This window comes from Crassostrea angulata, chromosome 4 (genome assembly GCF_025612915.1).
Source record: "Crassostrea angulata isolate pt1a10 chromosome 4, ASM2561291v2, whole genome shotgun sequence".
Classification (NCBI taxonomy): Eukaryota; Metazoa; Mollusca; class Bivalvia; order Ostreida; family Ostreidae; genus Magallana; species Magallana angulata.
The window spans coordinates 7,378,632-7,398,336 of record NC_069114.1 but is presented as its reverse complement, the minus strand read 5'-3'; the positions used below and the strand labels follow the sequence as shown (position 1 = coordinate 7,398,336).

The following is a 19,705-nucleotide window of genomic DNA, read 5'->3' as shown; positions in this document are numbered from 1 at the left end:
ATAGGCTTTGCCTGTTGCCTAATCTATTTGATTACTCAATAAAATATGTTTAAATTAAATTATTACACATATAAATACTTTAAAATAACTTGGCTTTATCAAAAAATCAATTGCTGGGAATGTTTCTTGACTTGTTGACAAAGAACATTAATTTATCATCTATATGTAGATTGTGGACAGAGAATGTTGCAACCTATAAATCCCACGGGTAGCTGGGAGACCAGAAACAAAGTAAAACACCCAGACCCCACCATGTTAGGTTGTGAAAATTGGTAGTTTACCTGTGGATTTGAATAGAGTAAGTTCTTCAACTTACCGGTACTAAGAATAATTTGAAATTTCCATTGTTTTTCATCAAAGTTAAAATGGTATTTGACAAAAACTACTAAGTTCCACATTGAAATAGAAATAGCATGTTATAGTAAATGATTCGATATTTCAACATACATGTAAGTACTGCATAAAATTGTTTTAATTCATTATCATTATACATGTAATTCTATGTAATTTTGTCATTACACATGTACATATAATCATATTTTTCATTTTGCACGTATTTCCATGTTTCATATTACTCGTACTTACATGCTCCATATTACATGGAATAATTAACATGATTCACATTATTCTCTTCAGATAAATGTTCCCATAGAAAGTAAAGAAAAAATCCCCTGACCATGGATCCCCGGTACAGTGCCCAGGATGTTGTACGCTGCACTCTGTGTCGGGACTCTGTGGCCCCCATGTACTGTGCAGTTTGTCACATACATCTGTGTAATGAATGTGTAGACAAACATTTCTCTGATTCCTCTAAAGTCCATAATGTGGTGCCACTTAAACAGTATTTAAACACTCTGAACTATCCCAAGTGTAGGCAACACCCCACCAAACAATGTGAACTCCACTGTGAACAATGTGACATTCCTATTTGTGCACAATGTATTTCTACTCAAAAACATTTAGGACATATACAAGTTGACATTCTTAAAACCTTTGAAAGCAAATCGGAAATGTTGCAAAAAGATTTGCAAGAATTAGAGAAATCCATTTATCCTAAATACAAAGAGATTGAATCCAACATTCCAGTGCAAAAAGCTGATCTGAGTAAAAACTCACAGAAATTGACAACAGCAATTGACAAACAAGGAGAAGTCTGGCACAGAGAAATAGACACCATTATCACAGACATGAAATCTAATGTAGAGGAAATGGAATCCAAACACCTGGTCATCCTGAATAAACAGGAAGATGAAATCACACACACCATTTCTGAAATCACACAGACCATTGCTGAACTGAAGAAGTTACTGAACTCCAAAGATGTGTGCCTTGTCTCTGAGTACAAATCCAGGATTGCTGAATTCAGAAGATTGCCTCCTAAACTCAAGGTGTCCTTCTCAAACTTTAGGCCTCAGAAAATCCACACAAATCAGCTGATAAAACAGTTTGGTTCTCTGTCTGCATTATCTTTTACCACAGAGGAACAAAACTACAGCATGCCACCCCAGGGGGGCGAGTCCTCTCTCGTAGACCAGTCATTGATGAATGTACCCCGCGTCATCACAGCTATAAACATAGGGTATAGATTTCTATACGGTGTGGCATGTCTGAATGAGACAGAGATCTGGACGTGTGGTAATGACAGCATGATGAAACTCTACAACCTGCGTAGGGGGGAACGAGTGAAGTCCATCCAAACCAAGTCAGGGAACGATCCATGGGACATAGCAGTGACAAGGAGTGGGGATCTAGTTTATACTGATTACAATGATAGAACTGTGAACATAGTGAAGAATACACAGATACAGACAGTGATCAGACTACAGAGGTGGAGACCTCGCAGTGTCTGTAGTACCTTCTCTGGTGACCTCCTGGTTGTCATGGACAGTGATGATAAACAAACAAAAGTTGTGCGTTACTCTGGCTCCACAGAGAAGCAAAGTATTCAGTATGATGACAAAGGACAACTTCTCTATTTATCTGGTGGATATAAATACATCAGTGAGAACAGAAACCTAGATATCTGTGTGTCAGACCGTGATGCCCGTGCAGTAGTGGTGGTCGATCATGCCGGAAAACTCCGGTTTACCTACACTGGTCCTCCCTCTACTACCAAGGGATCATTTGATCCACATGGCATCACAACAGACAGCCAGGGTCGGATCCTGACAGCAGACCGTAGCTATAACAAGCACTGTATCCACATCCTGGATCAGGACGGACAGTTCCTCCGCTACATTGACAACTGTGGTTTAGACCTTCCACGGGGTTTATGTGTTGACACCAGAGACAACCTCTTTGTGGCTGAGTTTGACACAGGTAAAGTGAAGAAAGTTCAATATCGCAAGTAAATCAATTAACTAAATGAATTAGATGTAAGCAAACAAACCAAGTATATATTACATACTGTAGGTAAATATTATACGTAAAGTAAACTGTTTACAGCTAACTGAATATATACGGTGTATATTAGATGGGATTACTATATGTGTTTATATTGTACATACAGCGAGCACTGAGTCAGTATTGCAGATCAAATATGTAAATGTAAATTTTCTGCAATGATCACTACCTTCATATCTCGTATGAAATATGTGTGACATGTAAGCAATTTAACCAGATCTATTAGACGTTAACACATTACATGTAGGTTTCCATGTGTATAATCATTGCATGTCATCTAACTATGTGCGTTTTTAACGCCAAGTTTTTATATCTTTAATGTCAATAAAATGGGGTTTTTTTTCAAATTACATGTAGACTGTTTATTATTGTAAAGTACGATTAAACAGATTGGCTGTGTCTATAAGGTAAATAATTAACCACAACCTCTATTTTTATGAGATGTACATAAGATGACAGTTTATTTATAATGTCAACAAACTTTGGTGGGTTTTTTTTACATGAAAAATGTTAAGGTTAATATCTATGTGTCACATGTGGTTATCAACAAACTTTTTGATACATGTATTTAAAAATACATGTAACGAAGGTTAATGGACCTGTAGTACTCAATTCTTTACCAGCAATGAAGCGAGGCCATAAAGGGACTGAGGCCCATTACTTATAAAGAGGAGTAGTACAGGTATACTAAACTAAGTAGAATTCCAATTGTCTCAGCTAATTATCATAACTCACCTTTAAGTCTTAAGATTTAGAATAGTCATGTGTCATTTTCTAACAGCCATGTTTTCTTTAATGAATGTTCAAATTTCAGCGAATCTAGATCCCAAAGATTCAGGGCCTTATTGTTTTTTCTCTGAGTTTTTCTTTTCTTTTTTTTTTTTGCTGAACTCATCGGCTGCTCCTGAAAAATTTAATTTAACAAGTAGTATATTTACATGATGATGTTTTGAATGAATTTTTTGAGTTTTTATAATAAAATTTTTGCTAGAAAAATTGTGTTTTAAGTCATATCAACAGTTACACTTTTACTATGGCATTTAATCCATTTGATCAAAAATGCCGTTAATGGTATTTAAGAAGATAGGAACTTTCTCTCTGCACAGGCCCATAAATGCCATTAAATGTAAGGTACATGTATATACCGGTATACCCTCTCAATATAAATACACACCAGGTATGCATGCAACATTACCTTTGTAACTGACAAAAGGCACTGGCGGGAATTTTAAAACAATGAAAATATTAAAGTACTGCTGCCTTACTGTGTCTATATTTTGGCAAATTTGAAACCTTTGAAGCATAAAATACCAGATAAATTAATTTTGGACATAGCTCAATCTACCAATCTAATATAACTGTATAAACAACTGCAAATCTTAGCTAGCAAAGGGTGATGATCCATGGTGTTTTTCTACAATCAAATCACCTCACAATTTTCTGTCGCGCGCTAAAAAAAAAAGCGTGCAATTGAAAAGGGCAAGGTGATACACTTGCGTTTCTCAACCCACTTGATATCATCACTCTTGGCTAGCAAAGGTGTAATTGTAATAAAACTAAAGTTTAACATAGCAATTGTGATCAAAATGAAACCATAACTATGTTATAAATGTTTGATATAACAGTAGCTATTGTAGAATCAACTCAATTTTAACTGCTATATTGCAAATATTGATGAAAATTTGAAAATATGAAATGCAATATAGCACACCTATATGCAGTGTTTTCGTTCACTCTCTGTAAAATTGTTGTTGTAACTTACGACAACTTATTATTTATGTCTCTGACTTTAGAGGCCTGTGCTTTACAAGTCCGGTACAATCACTGAATTTAGCTACGTAGCTTGATTTACCTACATAGCTTTATTTACCTACCTGAAGTAGGTTTAATTAGTTACCTTTATGCAGAAAATTAACCATTGTAAGGTAGTCAACAAAAAGAGGAACTGAAAAAAGAATATAGGGAAGCCAACTCACAAGTCAAAAGGAATGCTAGAAAAGACAAGAGACAGTTTGTCCACGATATGACTGAAGAAGCAGAGACAGCAGCCAGACAGAAAAACATGAAAAAGCTGTATAAAATAAGCAGAACTCTGTCCGGAAAGAATGTGAACACTAACACCCCAGTAAGAGACAAGCAGGGAAGGATTATCAGTAGTGATATCGGACAAAGAGCTAGATGGGTAGAGCACTTCAAGGAAGTCCTAAATCGGCCACCACCACCCAGTACTGCAAACATACCAACAATATTGAATGAATCATAACTGGACCCCCATCTAGAGTAGAAATTACTAAGGCAATTAAAACACTGAAAAACGGAAAAGCAGCTGGTAAAGATGGCATTCCCCCAGAGGCTCTTAAAGCTACCCCAACAGTCTGCAGAGATGTCACAACCTCTACTACAAAAGATATGGGAAGAAGAAAAAGTTCCAGATGCTTGGAAAACAGGATACCTAGTAAAACTACCAAAGAAAGGTGACCTGTCGTAATGTGGAAATTGGCGAGGTATCATGCTTTTATCCATTGCCAGCAAAGTTCTAACAAGAGTAATCTTGGAAAGAATGAAAGAAGCATTGGACAAGGAACTTAGACCAGAGCAAGCAGGGTTTCGCCAGAACAGATCATGCACAGACCAAATCGCCACCCTTCGAATCATCATAGAGCAGTCTATTGAGTGGCAGTCTCCACTATATTCAACATTTGTGGACTTTGAAAAAGCTTTTGACAGTAAGGATAGGTCAACCATCTGGACGCTAATGGAACATTATGGAATACCATCATTAGAAACCTGTACGACGACGCCACATGTCACATAATCCACAATGAAAAACTAACACATCCATTTAAAGTAGAAACAGGAGTAAGGCAGGGCTGCATTCTTTCACCAACAATATTTTTAATTGTTATTGATTGGATCATGAAGGAAACAACCCAAGGCAACAAGACTGGAATCCAATGGACCTTCACCAAACACCTCGAGGACCTGGATTTTGCAGATGACATTGACCTGCTATCCCACAAACAACATGCACAAGAGAAATTGTCACGCCTCGCAGCAGAAGCAGAAAAGACTGGCCTAAAAATAAACATTAAAAAGACAGAGGTGATGAGAATGAACAACAAACAGATTACACCACTCCAGTTAAATGGAGAGAACATCAGAGAAACCGACAAATTCACCTATCTTGGGAGCATTGTCAGCAAGGATGGGGGCGCTGACAACGACGTTAAAAGTCGTACCAACAAAGCAAGACATGCATTCAACACCCTACGTCAAATTTGGAATTCAAAAGCACTCTCCATCAACACCAAAACAAGAATCTTTAAAACAAACGTAAAATCAGTCCTGTTGTATGGCTCGGAGACCTGGAAGGTAACAAAAACGATCAATAACAAACTCCAGTGTTTTGTCAACAAATGTCTCCGCCATATTCTTAACATCCGGAGGCCCGACACCATATCAAACACAAGCCTATGGGAAAAGACCAAACAAGATCCAATCCACATTGAAATAAAGAGGAGGAAATGGGGATGGATAGGCCACACTCTACGTAAATCCCCAGAAAACATCACGAGACAGGCACTGGATTAGGAACCCACAGGGAAAGAGGAAGGTGGGGAGACCTAGGCAAACCTGGAGAAGATCAGTAGAGTCAGAGGCAAAAGAGGCAGGCCTCACCTGGGCCCAGTTAAAGAAACTCGCCCAAAACAGAGTCCGCTGGCGAGGAGTGGTTGAGGCCCTATGCTCCCCAAGGAGCGAACAGGAATAAGTAAAGTGATGCAGTTTTGCATTTTATGTAAAACAGACAAAATGTCACAAGGAACTGTCAACCTATATTTGTACAATGTAGTATTATAAAAGGAACTCAGAGCAGAAACACATGTAGTTAAAACATCACTGCTTTTCGGCAGTTTTAAGGGAAACATGCATTTTTTTGTTTGAATAACTGTATGACATCTTGTGTGCTATGAGGCATGGGTAACTGTGATTACTTCACATGGTGCTGAATTACTGTAGAAGTACTTTTGTCCGCGTGGTATTTATTTACGCTATGAAAGCGGGCACAAATTTTCCGCGGAATTTTTTCCCAGTGTACTTAAAGTGCATTTTGGAATTGCATTACATGAATAAGTATACTAGTAATCGGAAGTTACTACATTATAGAACACTTGCACATACGTGTACCCAATGTATATCGTTTTGTCAAACAAATTTGTATTGAGAATTCACATAATAAATAATTTAATCTCCTAAAGATTTGAATTTTTTGTAAATTTACTTACATGAAATTTAAACTTCTCCAAGCTTGAGATAACGGCACGTGTCAGACGACAAATAGCCTTTCAATGACCCAATTAACTACACGCTATGACCCGTGTTTTTACTGCAATTTTTAGATCCCTTTGTGCTCTGATTTTAATTGATTAAACTAATCAACTCATAATTTAAACGACACGAGAACCCGTAAATGGCAGTTAATAAAGATTGAATGGTGTCTCAGACGATTTTAGCCAGCGTCGTAACATTTTGACGGCTAACTAATGACTACCGACCAGTGCACAACCGATAATTACTGTTCACTGTGAACAGTTCTTACAATTTAAGTCCAAAGTTGGACAAATTCTATGTAAAGAAAATTCGCTCAGAACTATATTTAATAATAGTTATTCAAATGATTTTTTTTTCGTTCAAAGAATCCGCGTAAATTTTTACCCGCGGATTAAATTGATACTGTGATTCCGCGGAATTATGACCCCGTGGAAAAAAATACGTCTACAGTATTACCAATCAATCATCATGTCAACTAACCAGAACTGTTCTTCTTTGTAATTCCATTTAAGAAATAGCTGTTTGGTAACACATTAACAGTTATACATAGCCCCAAAACTTTTAGAACTTTGACTGCATTTGCGCAAAAAGAGCAACATGTTTAAGAGGGATTTAAATGAATTGTTTTCAGATCAGTTCAAAGTTCAAAATCATTGCTGCACCTGAGTGCCACTTTTAGTGCAAATGCCCATTTAATACAAAATTATGATTGAGTAGCTAAATAAACCTACTTCAGGTAGGTAAATAAAGCTATGTAGGTAAATCAAGCTACGTAGCTAAATCTAGTGATTGTACTGGACCTGCTTTAAAAGTAAGAGTTTGACAACACACTCTTTTTTTTTTAAAGTAACACTGCACAATGTTGAATCATAAAATAAACCATATAAATTATAAAAAATAAAAAGTACGTGTTTTCGTTACGTGTAAAAAATGTCCCTATGCTGAAGTCTGCATCCTCCAGACGACAAGTCATTGTATTTCGAACCCGACCTTGAAATGTCATGCATAAGCCCCCCCCCCCCCCCACCCCCCATACACATTTAAAGCATAACATTGACCTCCTCGGGAATTTTTAGTTCCCTTTTTTTCAATATTACCTACAAACAAACATTTATAGACGGTTTCAAAGTTGATGTAGTTTATATATTGCCCTTATAGGCAATGTTAGTTAACTTGCATTGGGAGGGTGGACGGTGTCCTTGCAGCAGAAAAGGGTCTCAAAAGAGGGTTCAAAATTTGTCGTGGGAAAACATACAGAGATTTTTTAATTTTAATTTTTCCATTGATCGAATATTAAGGGGACCTTTGGCAAACGTTTTCCATTACATTAAATCAATGTTCTTTGAAGAGCCCTGTTCAGAATTTTGAAGAAGACGAAGAAGAATGTAAGCTTTGAAATAGTCGAAATAAAGAACGAGGGCAACAATACTGTGGTTTCATTAATAATCAAGGGTATCAATTTTCGTCGATAAAGTAAAAATCACAGTTTCAACGATACGTAAATTCGTGGCCAATGACCCTATCAATACAAAATATTAGCAGAAATTGCAGTTCAATGGATATTTAATTTCAAGGATAAACTTAACGAAATCAACGAAAATTGGTATTCAACAAATATTGATGAAACCACAGTATTTTAGATTTTGGAAAAGAATAAAGTATATGCGCTGATCGAAGAATTTTACTAGCGTGTTGGGGGTGGGGTTGGGAGAGCATGGTCCGGGATCTTTTTCTGTCAATTGAGAATATAAATATTGTTAAAGTTTTCATGGGGTAGGAGGGGATCCAACCCCCTCCAAAAGAAAGAAGAAAACACGGGCATGGATTGGGTTCATTTGCCAAGTGCAACAAAAATATATTCAAGAATTAAAACATTCATTAAAACTTAAATCTGGCCCTTTAGTTTTCTTATATAAATAGTTCAATCTTATCAAGAAAAAATAATTATTCAGATATATAAAACATATCAATACTTAATAATAATGAGATAATTTGAAGCAGTATTTGTATATATCATAGATTCACAATTAACTGATTGAATGCACTATATGCAATATGCCCCTGTGGATTATCAATCTCAATATCAATGCAAAAATTCCACATACGACTGCCAACTGCTTTCTACACTATATAGCTGCTTATTGCCGAAATGCATGTGCTAAACATGTTTTATAAACACTGGTATCGATATCGAATATTTAGTCATCCGACGCGCAACATTCCTTGCTTTTAAAATCAAGAGGATATTATTTGAGCATTTTATTTGATATATTTTGCATTTTATAAGCGCTTCCGAGTGTAATCATGGTACTATTGAGGATCATTTGAAAGGGGAGTTCAAGTTTTTTAGTGTAGGACTCGATCGCAGTTTGAAATTTGTTGGTGTTTTTGTTTTTGTTTTGTTGTCTTTTTTTTGAGTGGTTGACGTTTTGTTGAAAGTGACATACAGGTAAAATTGCAACATATGTTCAACATATGTTTCGAGTAACATATGTTGAACATATGTTAAACATATGTTCAACACATGAATTTTTCACAGTATGTTAAACATATGTTTGAAAAATATGTTGAACATATGTTTGAAAACTATGTTAATCATATGGCAGACTCAAAACATATGTTTAACATATGTTTGTAGTAACATATGTTCAACATATTTTTAACATATGTTTAACATATGTTTGTATCAAACATATGTTAAACATATGTTTTAAATATGACACTTTAATATGCAATGTGGTTTTTTTTTTACAATTAGACATTGATGTCAAAACAGTTGTTAGTGTCTGTGTTCATATATTAATGTAATAGGTTACAGCCTACTTTACTCTCTTCACTATGAAAATGCACGGTTTGAAATAAGAAATTGACCAAATTTGTAAAAACGTATCTCAGAATCCATCACTTGCTTATAATGTTATAAACTGTTTTACAAATCATCAAAAGCTGAATGAATAAGGTTTCATGAACTTTATACCGAGTCTTGACACATGCTAATCGATCTAATGAAATTCTTTATTTCACTCGAGACCAGTTTGCTAGAATATGAGGTTCCATATACAAATAACTACAAAACAGGCAAGGGTCACAAGTCTATTTATTTGTAATAATGATGTTTTTTTTAAAAAATGAGTAGTATACAATACAGTATGTTGCATTTTTTTTCATGAAACCTCACACAAATTTTCAATGTTATCATTCGGTTCTCTTACAATACAAAATTCTTGTAGATATCATAATTTTTAGTCATATAAACAAACCTGATAAGCTGGATGAAGCATTTTAAAGGAGAAATCTTGGAAATTTTTATACTTTTGAATGAACATCGTTTGAACCCTGAGGTATTTATACATAATCAGTACCGTATATTACACAGTACAGTACAGTATATTAAGCAAAGTGTGAATCAATGATATCTTAAAACAGAGTGTAATAAAGAATTACAAATGAAATTTGTTTAACATATAAATCTTATGGTGTACATTGTGAAGGATGATTAGTTTTCTCTTTGACACATTCTGCTGCTCCACTCTTTGTTTGGTAAGTGAGAAGGAGACTCTGCACTTCCCTTTGAAACAATCATGTATAAAAGGACAGGGTGTTTTAATATTTTTGGCCGGTATATATTCGTATGCAGTGGTCAAAAGATGCAATGCACAGCCAAGGGAACTGTCTTCCTCTCTCAAGTCTTGAGATTTCTGAACCCTTGCAAATGTGAACACTCCATCAATTTCTACTGCACCCTTGAATACACCATAGCATGACTCCTAAAAAGAAAATAAACACAATTTATTGTAGAAATAGATATGTTCACAAGAGATTGCATCCTCGATATGTCATTTATGCCCATCATTAGCATAACATCGATGGCAAATACTGCATATCCAGTTTTCACTTTTTCCGCAGTCTTTTTTAGATCGCAAAATATGCAACACACAGAAATATTACCCGTATTGATTGCTACAGGAAGATTTTAAATAGCAAACAATGATTGATGCAAATTTTAAATAGTTACACACTTTTCCAATTTTAGCAAATTTTGTGACTTTTGTGACACACAGAAAAAAAACACCCTGGATTTACGGTAATATACCTGAAGATATACAAAGGAAATCACATTACGCACTTTCTTGTACCAGATGAATAATTTTTTTTTTTTATTGTGCTTGGTTGGTGAATTTTATTAAATGTGCATTTTATGACATATGACCTCAGTACTTACACCACTGCTGTTTGTGTATTCTACCCAATCTCCACTGTTGATAAGGTCCAATGATTGACTGGTGACACATTGACCCTTGGAAAAGCTGGTACATGTATTTTCACTAAGCCCTACAGACATCATTAGCAAAGAATCATCAGTTACTGGATTTTTCTTCACATGACCATTTGGATGTCTTTCAATCTTCGAAATTTCCCCTGGTGTTTTCTGGGATCCATGTTTGATGCCAAGAAAAGACATCACAGCGGGATTACATCCAGCTTGGCAAATGTTATCTGAAGCTTGCGTCCTGCAACATATCAATTTTTCGCATTGAATCATCATTTAAATGATTTTAGGCAATCAAAGGCTCTTTACAAACAGAATTAAATTATTTTGTCTTAAAACTGCTGTGGTGTGTGCATACATCTGGAGTAATGCATGTTAGCACATTGTGAAAATTGGTTTGCTTGTAATACATGTATTTAAATTTACATTTTTTCCCTTCTTGCTTTGTCTGCAATACTGAAATTACTGTATTACCTAATGGTTATCTCAAATTGCGACCCTAAGGTCCCCAAGGAGCAAACAAGAATAAGTCAAGTTCAAATTAAAAGAAGAGTCTTTCAAAAGCTACATGCGTGAATTTTAATTTACTCTTGTGATTTTTATTAGCATTCAGAGATTGTCACGCCATAATAAAACTCATTTAACCTTGGAGTACCCCTTCTATGTTCCACACACTTTATGTGCAAAATATGCGGAATGTAAATATCAGTTAGTATACCAGATAGTATGATTGTGTTTAAAGCTTTCAAAATGGTATTTCTAATGCATCTATTTCAAATTTGCATCAGCAATGACTAATGTAATGATGAATATGGCAGCTGAAAGAGTAATTACTAATATATACCAGATTTCACTGTCTTTGAAGAATCCACCAGTAACAATATGAGAGCAGAGAATATGTTGAGCGTATCTTTCTGCTGTGTCTCTGCTTCTTGCTTTCTGGTTCTGAATAAAAATTTGATCACGAATTCTTCCGTGATTCTTCTCAAATGAATCCTCATCATATGAGGTTGGAGGACCATGTCGCTTAATATCATCCATCTGTTGTATGAACATTACAAATTCAAATTATTAGGGAACATGCTTAAAAATGATATTGTATTATCAGAGGCAAAAATGCACATGTCAACTTAAATCTTAAATTTGCATCAGTCAACATTGCAGGGGCTGCAAAAACTGTTTCCATATTCAACACTTACTAATATTAAAATTATCTTTTTGAGAAATATAATATGGCTCAAAACTTACAACATGAAGCAAGAGATGTGTCTTGGCTTTTTTGGCAAAGTTCGGTAAATATTCTGTGATCAGCTGATGATATTCTGTTATGTTTCCCTGTAGCTCATTCATGAGCTTCTCATCAATATTTTCCTGATTTAGCTGTTTCTGTATCTAGTAATAAAATCAAGTCAATGACATTTAAATAAATTATTTTTTTATTTTCAGTTCAAAATGAGGGTTAAGTATTTACATGTGTTTATTTTTTTTTTTTTGAAATTCCATGAAACTGTTCATTGTTTTCCTCAGATTAACTTTTTACAAGTCTCACTACTTATTAACTCTTTATTTTGCATATTGATTACTTGGATTTAAAAAATAAACAGCAATTTAAAAAAATCACCTGTGTATGAACTTGGTTGGTCACATGATTAAATTATGTAAAGCCTGAAGGCTTCTCGAAAGATTTGATCACGTATTAACCAAGTTCATATCCCGGTGAATTTTTTAACATTGCTGTTTATTACTTAATATGTTTATGTTTAAGGTATGTTCAGAATCAATAATATAACAATGTTTTTACGTTTACAAAATTGCAACTGTCAAACGATAGGCGTGTGTGATATTCAGTGTGACTTCAGAAAAAAGTTCATACATATTTGAATGTTTTTGCTATTCTATAGGTTCATATAAGGGATCATATTATTTTGCAAATGTATTAAATATAACAGTTTTAAATCATTTTTAATAATAATTGAACATATATTTACCTGGGCCAAGCAACATGTAAGCCTTATAAAGACTTTATCAGCTCCCACAAACAAAAGGTTGAATGGGGCTACCTGCAACTGAAAAAATCAAAAATATGTTATATATGCTTGCAGGAATGAGTATTGTAAAAAATTTTGGGAGCACAATGTTAATTATATATGTATAGTGGTGTGTCACAAACTACTATACTTGTAATTGTATTTTTGCTCCAAAAAAATTTGTGCATAAATAGAAGTGCTTCAATAACGTGTAAAGTTACTAAATTATCCTCATTTTTTTGTTGTGCATGTTCCTTAAATAAGATATTTTCTTCATTTGTTTCTCTTCTGTGGTCATAATGCTTTATTTCATTAGGACTTACATAACTTTTGAAGTCTTTCCCTTGTCTGCTTTCTATGTACTGGAAAAACTCTAGTCCTTTGGACGGCAAAAGTGTTTCCAAATGGCAACCCATTCTCTTTAATGTCTCATTATCCATCTGGCTAATGATAAAGACAATCAGATGCTTTGCCAATCCAAGGGGAATAAGATGTAGCAATCCCACTGGTATGTCTCTAAAATGAAGCATATTATATGATCGTTGCAACAAAGCAAAAACTAAGAGATGTTTGAGCAAGTAACAGTTGATTGGATAAAAGAACTACATTATGTTGGTTATATAATTGTGTATAGCCTTTGTTGCCTACTGTATACAGGCTTATTTTCGCTCCGTGTTATTTTCGCCCTTTAACAATTGCAAATGGTTTTGCTCCATCTTGATTTCGCCCAGATGCAGTTGTGTTAACATAAATATTATTTGCAATATGGAATTTGTCCAGTCTTAAATTAGCCCTATTGACAACGAGGATGAAAGGGGCGAAAATAAAACGGGGGCGAATATTTCACAGTATACAGTATTAATTTTATTTCTTGTGTTCTTATGAATTGTTCATATTCTTTTTTAACTAGTAATAAAATTGCATCTTGTAAAAAATATGTTTTTTTGTATATATTTTGACCAATACATTATGTTTATATACCTATGTGGATCAATCACATCCCACAAACAGTTAAAATGTTCCTTGACACCAGTTTGTTTACGAAGCTTAATTTTGTCCACCTCTTTTGACCTCAGGTCAATTCTGTTGACGGTTCTTTTGGTTTCCTCCGGTAATCTTTGCTGAAGAATCTGCTGAAATGTTTCAGACGATGCCTAAAATATCAATGCAAGAGATTAACATGTATTGTACTCACATTGCACAGTAAATAAATGTTTTTAGTTTAAATGTACAAATGATGCATTATTTTGAAACTTTCCTGGTTGTCAGGCTAAGTAAAATGTTATTTATATTCATTGAAAAGTGCAGTCTTCATGCAATATGGTATGACAAAAGCACTTACAGCCACACGAGTGCAAAATTCATGGTGTCAATTTTTGAAAAAAGCACTAACATCTTCTACATAATTATCTTGTATGTGGATTTGTATTTCAAATGATGGTATTTAACCTTACATGACATCGCGGACAGTATTTGATTGCAGATGCACCAAGGTGATTACAGCAAAATGACAGCACGTTATAATCTGCTACGATGACATCTAGAAGACATTTTATAAGACATTCTTTCTGATGAACTGCATCAAATGTAATAAATCCGTCCCTGAAAGAATCAAGTTTGATGCATTGGTGATTTAGGACATTTAATTTTGTTAAAGTTGTAAGATTTTGCCATAATCCCATAAAAAATGTACCTTTGACATTGCCTGATGTCAGATATTGCCATCTCTACCAGTTTCATCATGTCTACTTTCTCTGAAGCACCAATGAAGTGTATATTCTTCTCCTTATGTCGTTCATCCATTGGAATCCCTGTTTCATTCAAAATTTATATAAGATAGAAAATTATCAGAATACTATTCTTTAAATCTTCAATGATACATGATAACTTAAGTGAAATAAATCATACGCATTACATATCAAGTATATATTTTAGAAATATGTTAAGTCTATCATTATAATGCAGTGATTCTATTACTGCTTAAACGTACATGTATACATTAACAATTTGCAACAATGAATATATGTTACCTGCCAACTGCATCTGTACACAGTGTAAAGCAAGCCATCTCTTTGATCTGTGAGTTGATGTATCATCAAAGAAAAGATTTACTGGCACTGTTACAATTGGCTTCCTAATATTGGAATTCATAGTGAAGTCCTGGGTAATTAAAAATCAATTGCAAATTAATTACATTATTTAACATAGGTAATCAGAGATTACTAAGCTCACCGAGACGAGGCATCACCTTTATGAGGATCACCTTTATGAGACCACCTTTATAATATTAAACGAAAATCATACTTTACGATCTTGGATATGTATGGATACTGTTTTGACACAATATCGTATATTATCTGTTAAAAAATTGTATGATAAGCCTGTCTGGAGCATCAGTTTCATAAGACGCGGCCATCCATGCAAGTTTGGTAAAGTTAGGACCAGTAGTAACTAAGATATAATCATCAGAGGGCAACTGCAACAAATACTGTAACCATGCAGCTCCAAAAACCGTAACCTCTTCCAGTATCCAAAACCCATAGCTCAGATTCAGCATTCAAGCCTGTCTAGTGCATCAGTATCATAAGACACACCATCCATGCAAATTTGGTGAAGTTAGGTCCAGCAGTAAATTATATATTGCTATCAAAGGGCACCTGCAACAAAAACTTTAACCTGCTCCAAAAACCTTAACCTCCTGCAGCATCTGAAATTTAGGACGCCGATGCCGGGGGTATAGCATAAGCTCCCGTTGACTAATTCGTCTCGGTGAGCTAAAAATGATTACCGGTAATTATTATATATGATTCGACGAGGGAAAAAAAACCCATAAATACCATCGCAAGTCACAAGAAATCCTATTCATAATTTATATGTACATTTATTCACACAATATGACCATTTTGGCCCCACCCTAAAATCAAAAACCTTTCCCCTGGGAAATTTTTATATTTACAATTTTGGTAGAGGGCTTCCTGTTTTACATAATTATGGATCCATTTTTTTCTACAGATGTGTGGGAGTAGAGAAGAACCTTTTTAAAAATGTATCCATTAACATTATTAACAATGAGTGACATGGGTGACCTAATAACACTGTATCAAACCTCATGATTGATGGGCCCAATGAGAGAGTTGGCATTCTCTTTTTTGTAGAAGCTTTCATCTTCATTAATACTTCTGTGTTTCATATTTTCCAGACTTACATTCTTCTTGACATCAGTGATCAGGAATGCCCTACCATAAGAGTAATTTTTTTTTCAGAATAAAATTTATGCATAATCAATAAATTGTAAAGCAGATATTCATAAGCTTATTAATGCATCAAGAGATGAAAATATTTTAAAAAAATTAATTTTGTGATTTGGCAGATTTTATTACTTTTTACTTGAAGCCAGACTGTTTGGTGGATTCTGTAATAAAGGTAGAACTGTTGAAACAACTGCCTCTGTAACTTGTTCCTGTAGGAAAAATCATAAAAAATAATCCATTTAAAGCCAGATTATTGGAAAATCATATGAAAGCAATTAAGATAAATCGCATACATATAGAAGATGAACAGACTGACATTTGACCAAAACTTAGGTTATCATACAAGCTAGTCCACTCGAGCTTTCAGCTTAGAATAGCTAAGATGTCTTTACTTGTTAATTAATATGGGAATTAACTTTGCATACTATATAATTTTTCACATAAAGAGACTTAATTAATTCCTTAATTCAGCAGTCCAAATACATATTATTACATGCAGGAAAAATGTAACAATTTTACAATTGAATACTTTAACATCAATCATTCATAAAAGGAAAAATACACAGTAAATGATACCTTCATGTTCTCAACGAATGTTACTATTCTTCCTGTCTGCTGACAACCATTGAGAGCGAAGGTACAATTTAAAGTTGGTCCTTGTAATAGGTGTTGTTGTCTTTCGTAGCAGAAAAGAATTCTATGTCATTCAACCACTTTTCTGCAAATGCTGGGTGACTGCATTCACCTTGTGAACCTACTCTAGGATGCCTAAAAAATCATATTACAATGAAAAGCTAATGCAAATCTTTGATCTGATATGACCGGAATATAGTGAAAATAATTTATTTCAGTAAAGTGTACATTCTGTTTTTAGAAAAAAGGGTTTTATTCATTTAGATTTGAGTAAACCCAAGATTACAAATTTTGAGATTTGAGTAAAACCAAGATTACAAAGCAATTAAGTCTAATATAATTTTTTATTTAGAATTAATAACGTTAAGTTGACATTTATTTTGGAAAATACATTTTGTATGTATACATGCCTTATCAATGATCTTGAAACATCAGGGTGGGCAACAGATAGCTTTGCTACTGCAGATGGCCGAACAGCCCACATGGGTGTGCCATCATTATCGTTACCCTATTAAAAGTATTATAATGCATCAAAATTCAAAGAAAATCGCCTTTTCATCATATAAAATGTAAAAATAAATACTTCTAATGCTATTTATTCATAATGGACGGACATTAAAATTTGTGGCTTAAATTTGCTTATAGAGACTTGTTCATCATAAACGTTAATTATAATTTTTAGGTATAAACAATTTAAACATTTTGATTTAACATATACCTGATAGTTAAGACAGTCATACTCTTACCTGCATAAGAAAATCATTCCAGTCAAATGAGCCAAAACTTTTTCTTTTGATTGAAGCAAATGAAGGAATTCCATCTACTCCACACTGCTTCAGAATGAATATCACAAATTTTACCACTGCATCACTCTTTAAGGAAAAAAAAACCATTCATAAATATTATTTTCCTAAACTATATAACTAAAGTATTTTATCCAACTAAATACCCCGTTACAGCCAGAATTAAATTATATTGCTATGGTTTTGTAAAATTTAATTTCTTTATTTTTCAATCATAAAAGAAAAGAAATAAATTGAATTCTTAAAATTTCTTAAATGTGTTGGTATATAGTGAGGTTGTCGAAGAAAGGAAAATATAAAATATCCCTGGACCCCCTCCACCCCCATATGGAAAACTTTTCTAGATCCGCATGAAATTGTTTTGAGACCCCCCCCCCCCCCCTCCCCACCAGGCATTGCATGTAATTTAATATTGACTGCTTTTTCCCCCAACATTTCATGAAAAAAAATCCCAAAATAGCCATGCCGTACTGTGTTAGAAAAGATAGAAAGCTGATTTGTAACTAGATGTATGCTGAGTGAGACATCTTTAGATATGTCAATCTCTGTTCTGTTAAGTGTTGTTTATTATGATGAAAAATGAAAACTGTATAAAAATTTTGATTTGTGATAACCTGCATTGAGCCATATTTCTCAAAAGAGCAATATTTCGAGTAGAATTTTGCTTATTAAGATTTATACAGCTTATTTTATTTTCTTACGACTGGATGCGTTGTGGAATTCACCAGCACGTAGAGGTAAAAGTCAGCTCTTGAGGAAAACGGAAACCAGTCTCCTTGCTGTCGCTGATGTTGATGATTCTCGTTTTGGTCAGAATCGTTATGGTGTAACGGTGGCTGCGTGAATTCTACATCGACAGGGGTATCGCTAAATCCTGCCTGCGCCTGCCTAGTATCGGTGTCGTCTTCCTCTGTCTCCTCTAGCTCACCGCTACAGCAATCCAGAGGTGCCTGTAAATCTTCATTTGCATGAAAATGCACAAGGTTGAGATGTGCATCCGACTGTGTATGCCTGATGTAATTACCGAGGCGATTAGTAGAATAATTACACATGTCGCATCGCCTGGTATACGCACTTGCCGAATTTGCCGCCATTTTGTCGTCAATATAAACATTGAGAACCGAACGGATATTCGAAAATGGCACAGGGAAAACTCGTTCAGACGGTCAATTTAGATGCTCGCTATCTGTTTAGAATTTCAATTGAGTAGTTATGTTGTATATTTTCTAAGGGCTTTTTTATCACAACATTTTAAATGTATAAATCACTTAAATTAAGTCTCGGTTAATCCGCATAGCCGCTTCCGATGTACTTTCGGTTCCCATAGTCTGCAGACGAATGAATTGCGGTGTCCATACGATTTAACCCAGGATCTCAAATGGATATTATCGAAGTAAGTTTTATATATTTTTTTAACATTTATAAAATGGTTGTGGGTATTTGAGTAATTTTACTAGGAAATGTTTTTTAAAATGCACAATCTATTTTAGTGAATGAAATATTGCAAACTTAATACTATATATTTTATACAATTTTTCCTCACTTTGTTTGTATAACATTAGTCACACAATTTTTCTCATTAATTAATCTTTATTTTAATATCAATGTAAATTATTGTCTTATACTCATATTTTTCACATGCAGATCTATGCTGTAGTTTGTAAAAACAAATCAATGTGATATATGTAGCATATAGGATTCTTTTTTTTTTTTAAAGACAAATGGGGGGGGGGGGTAAAAAACGACATTTATGTAAAAAAAAAAAAGAAAAGAAGAAGAAGCAAAACAAAAAACACACACACAAACTAACAAAAAAATGTCTAAATTTATAAATAACATATTCGTTTGTCGTTTGTTTTATAATTTTATAAGATATGTGTTATTCAAGCTATAGCTTATAATTAATGTTTTACATTCTGTTACATGGCGTAATTATCTTTTTATTCATAATATATAGAGCAAAACTCACTTCAAAATGAATCTAATTAT

The 19,705-nt window shown here is 34.2% G+C and overlaps 2 protein-coding genes and 1 pseudogene across 2 annotated transcripts in view; 2 read left to right on the top strand and 1 right to left on the bottom strand.

The window, feature by feature from the left end:
- LOC128179595 (protein piccolo-like) overlaps positions 1-19,705 on the top strand; it is a 61,206-nt gene that overhangs the window by 36,345 nt on the left and 5,156 nt on the right. The gene's annotated exons all lie outside the window — the stretch shown is intronic.
- LOC128179598 (uncharacterized) lies at positions 161-4,154 on the top strand. The gene is made up of 2 exons (XM_052847061.1): positions 161-298; positions 637-4,154. Exon 2 carries the CDS (start codon positions 678-680, stop codon positions 2,349-2,351), a length of 1,674 nt encoding a protein of 557 aa, XP_052703021.1. The 5' UTR covers positions 161-298; positions 637-677; the 3' UTR covers positions 2,352-4,154.
- LOC128179604 (uncharacterized) lies at positions 9,461-19,347 on the bottom strand (annotated as a pseudogene).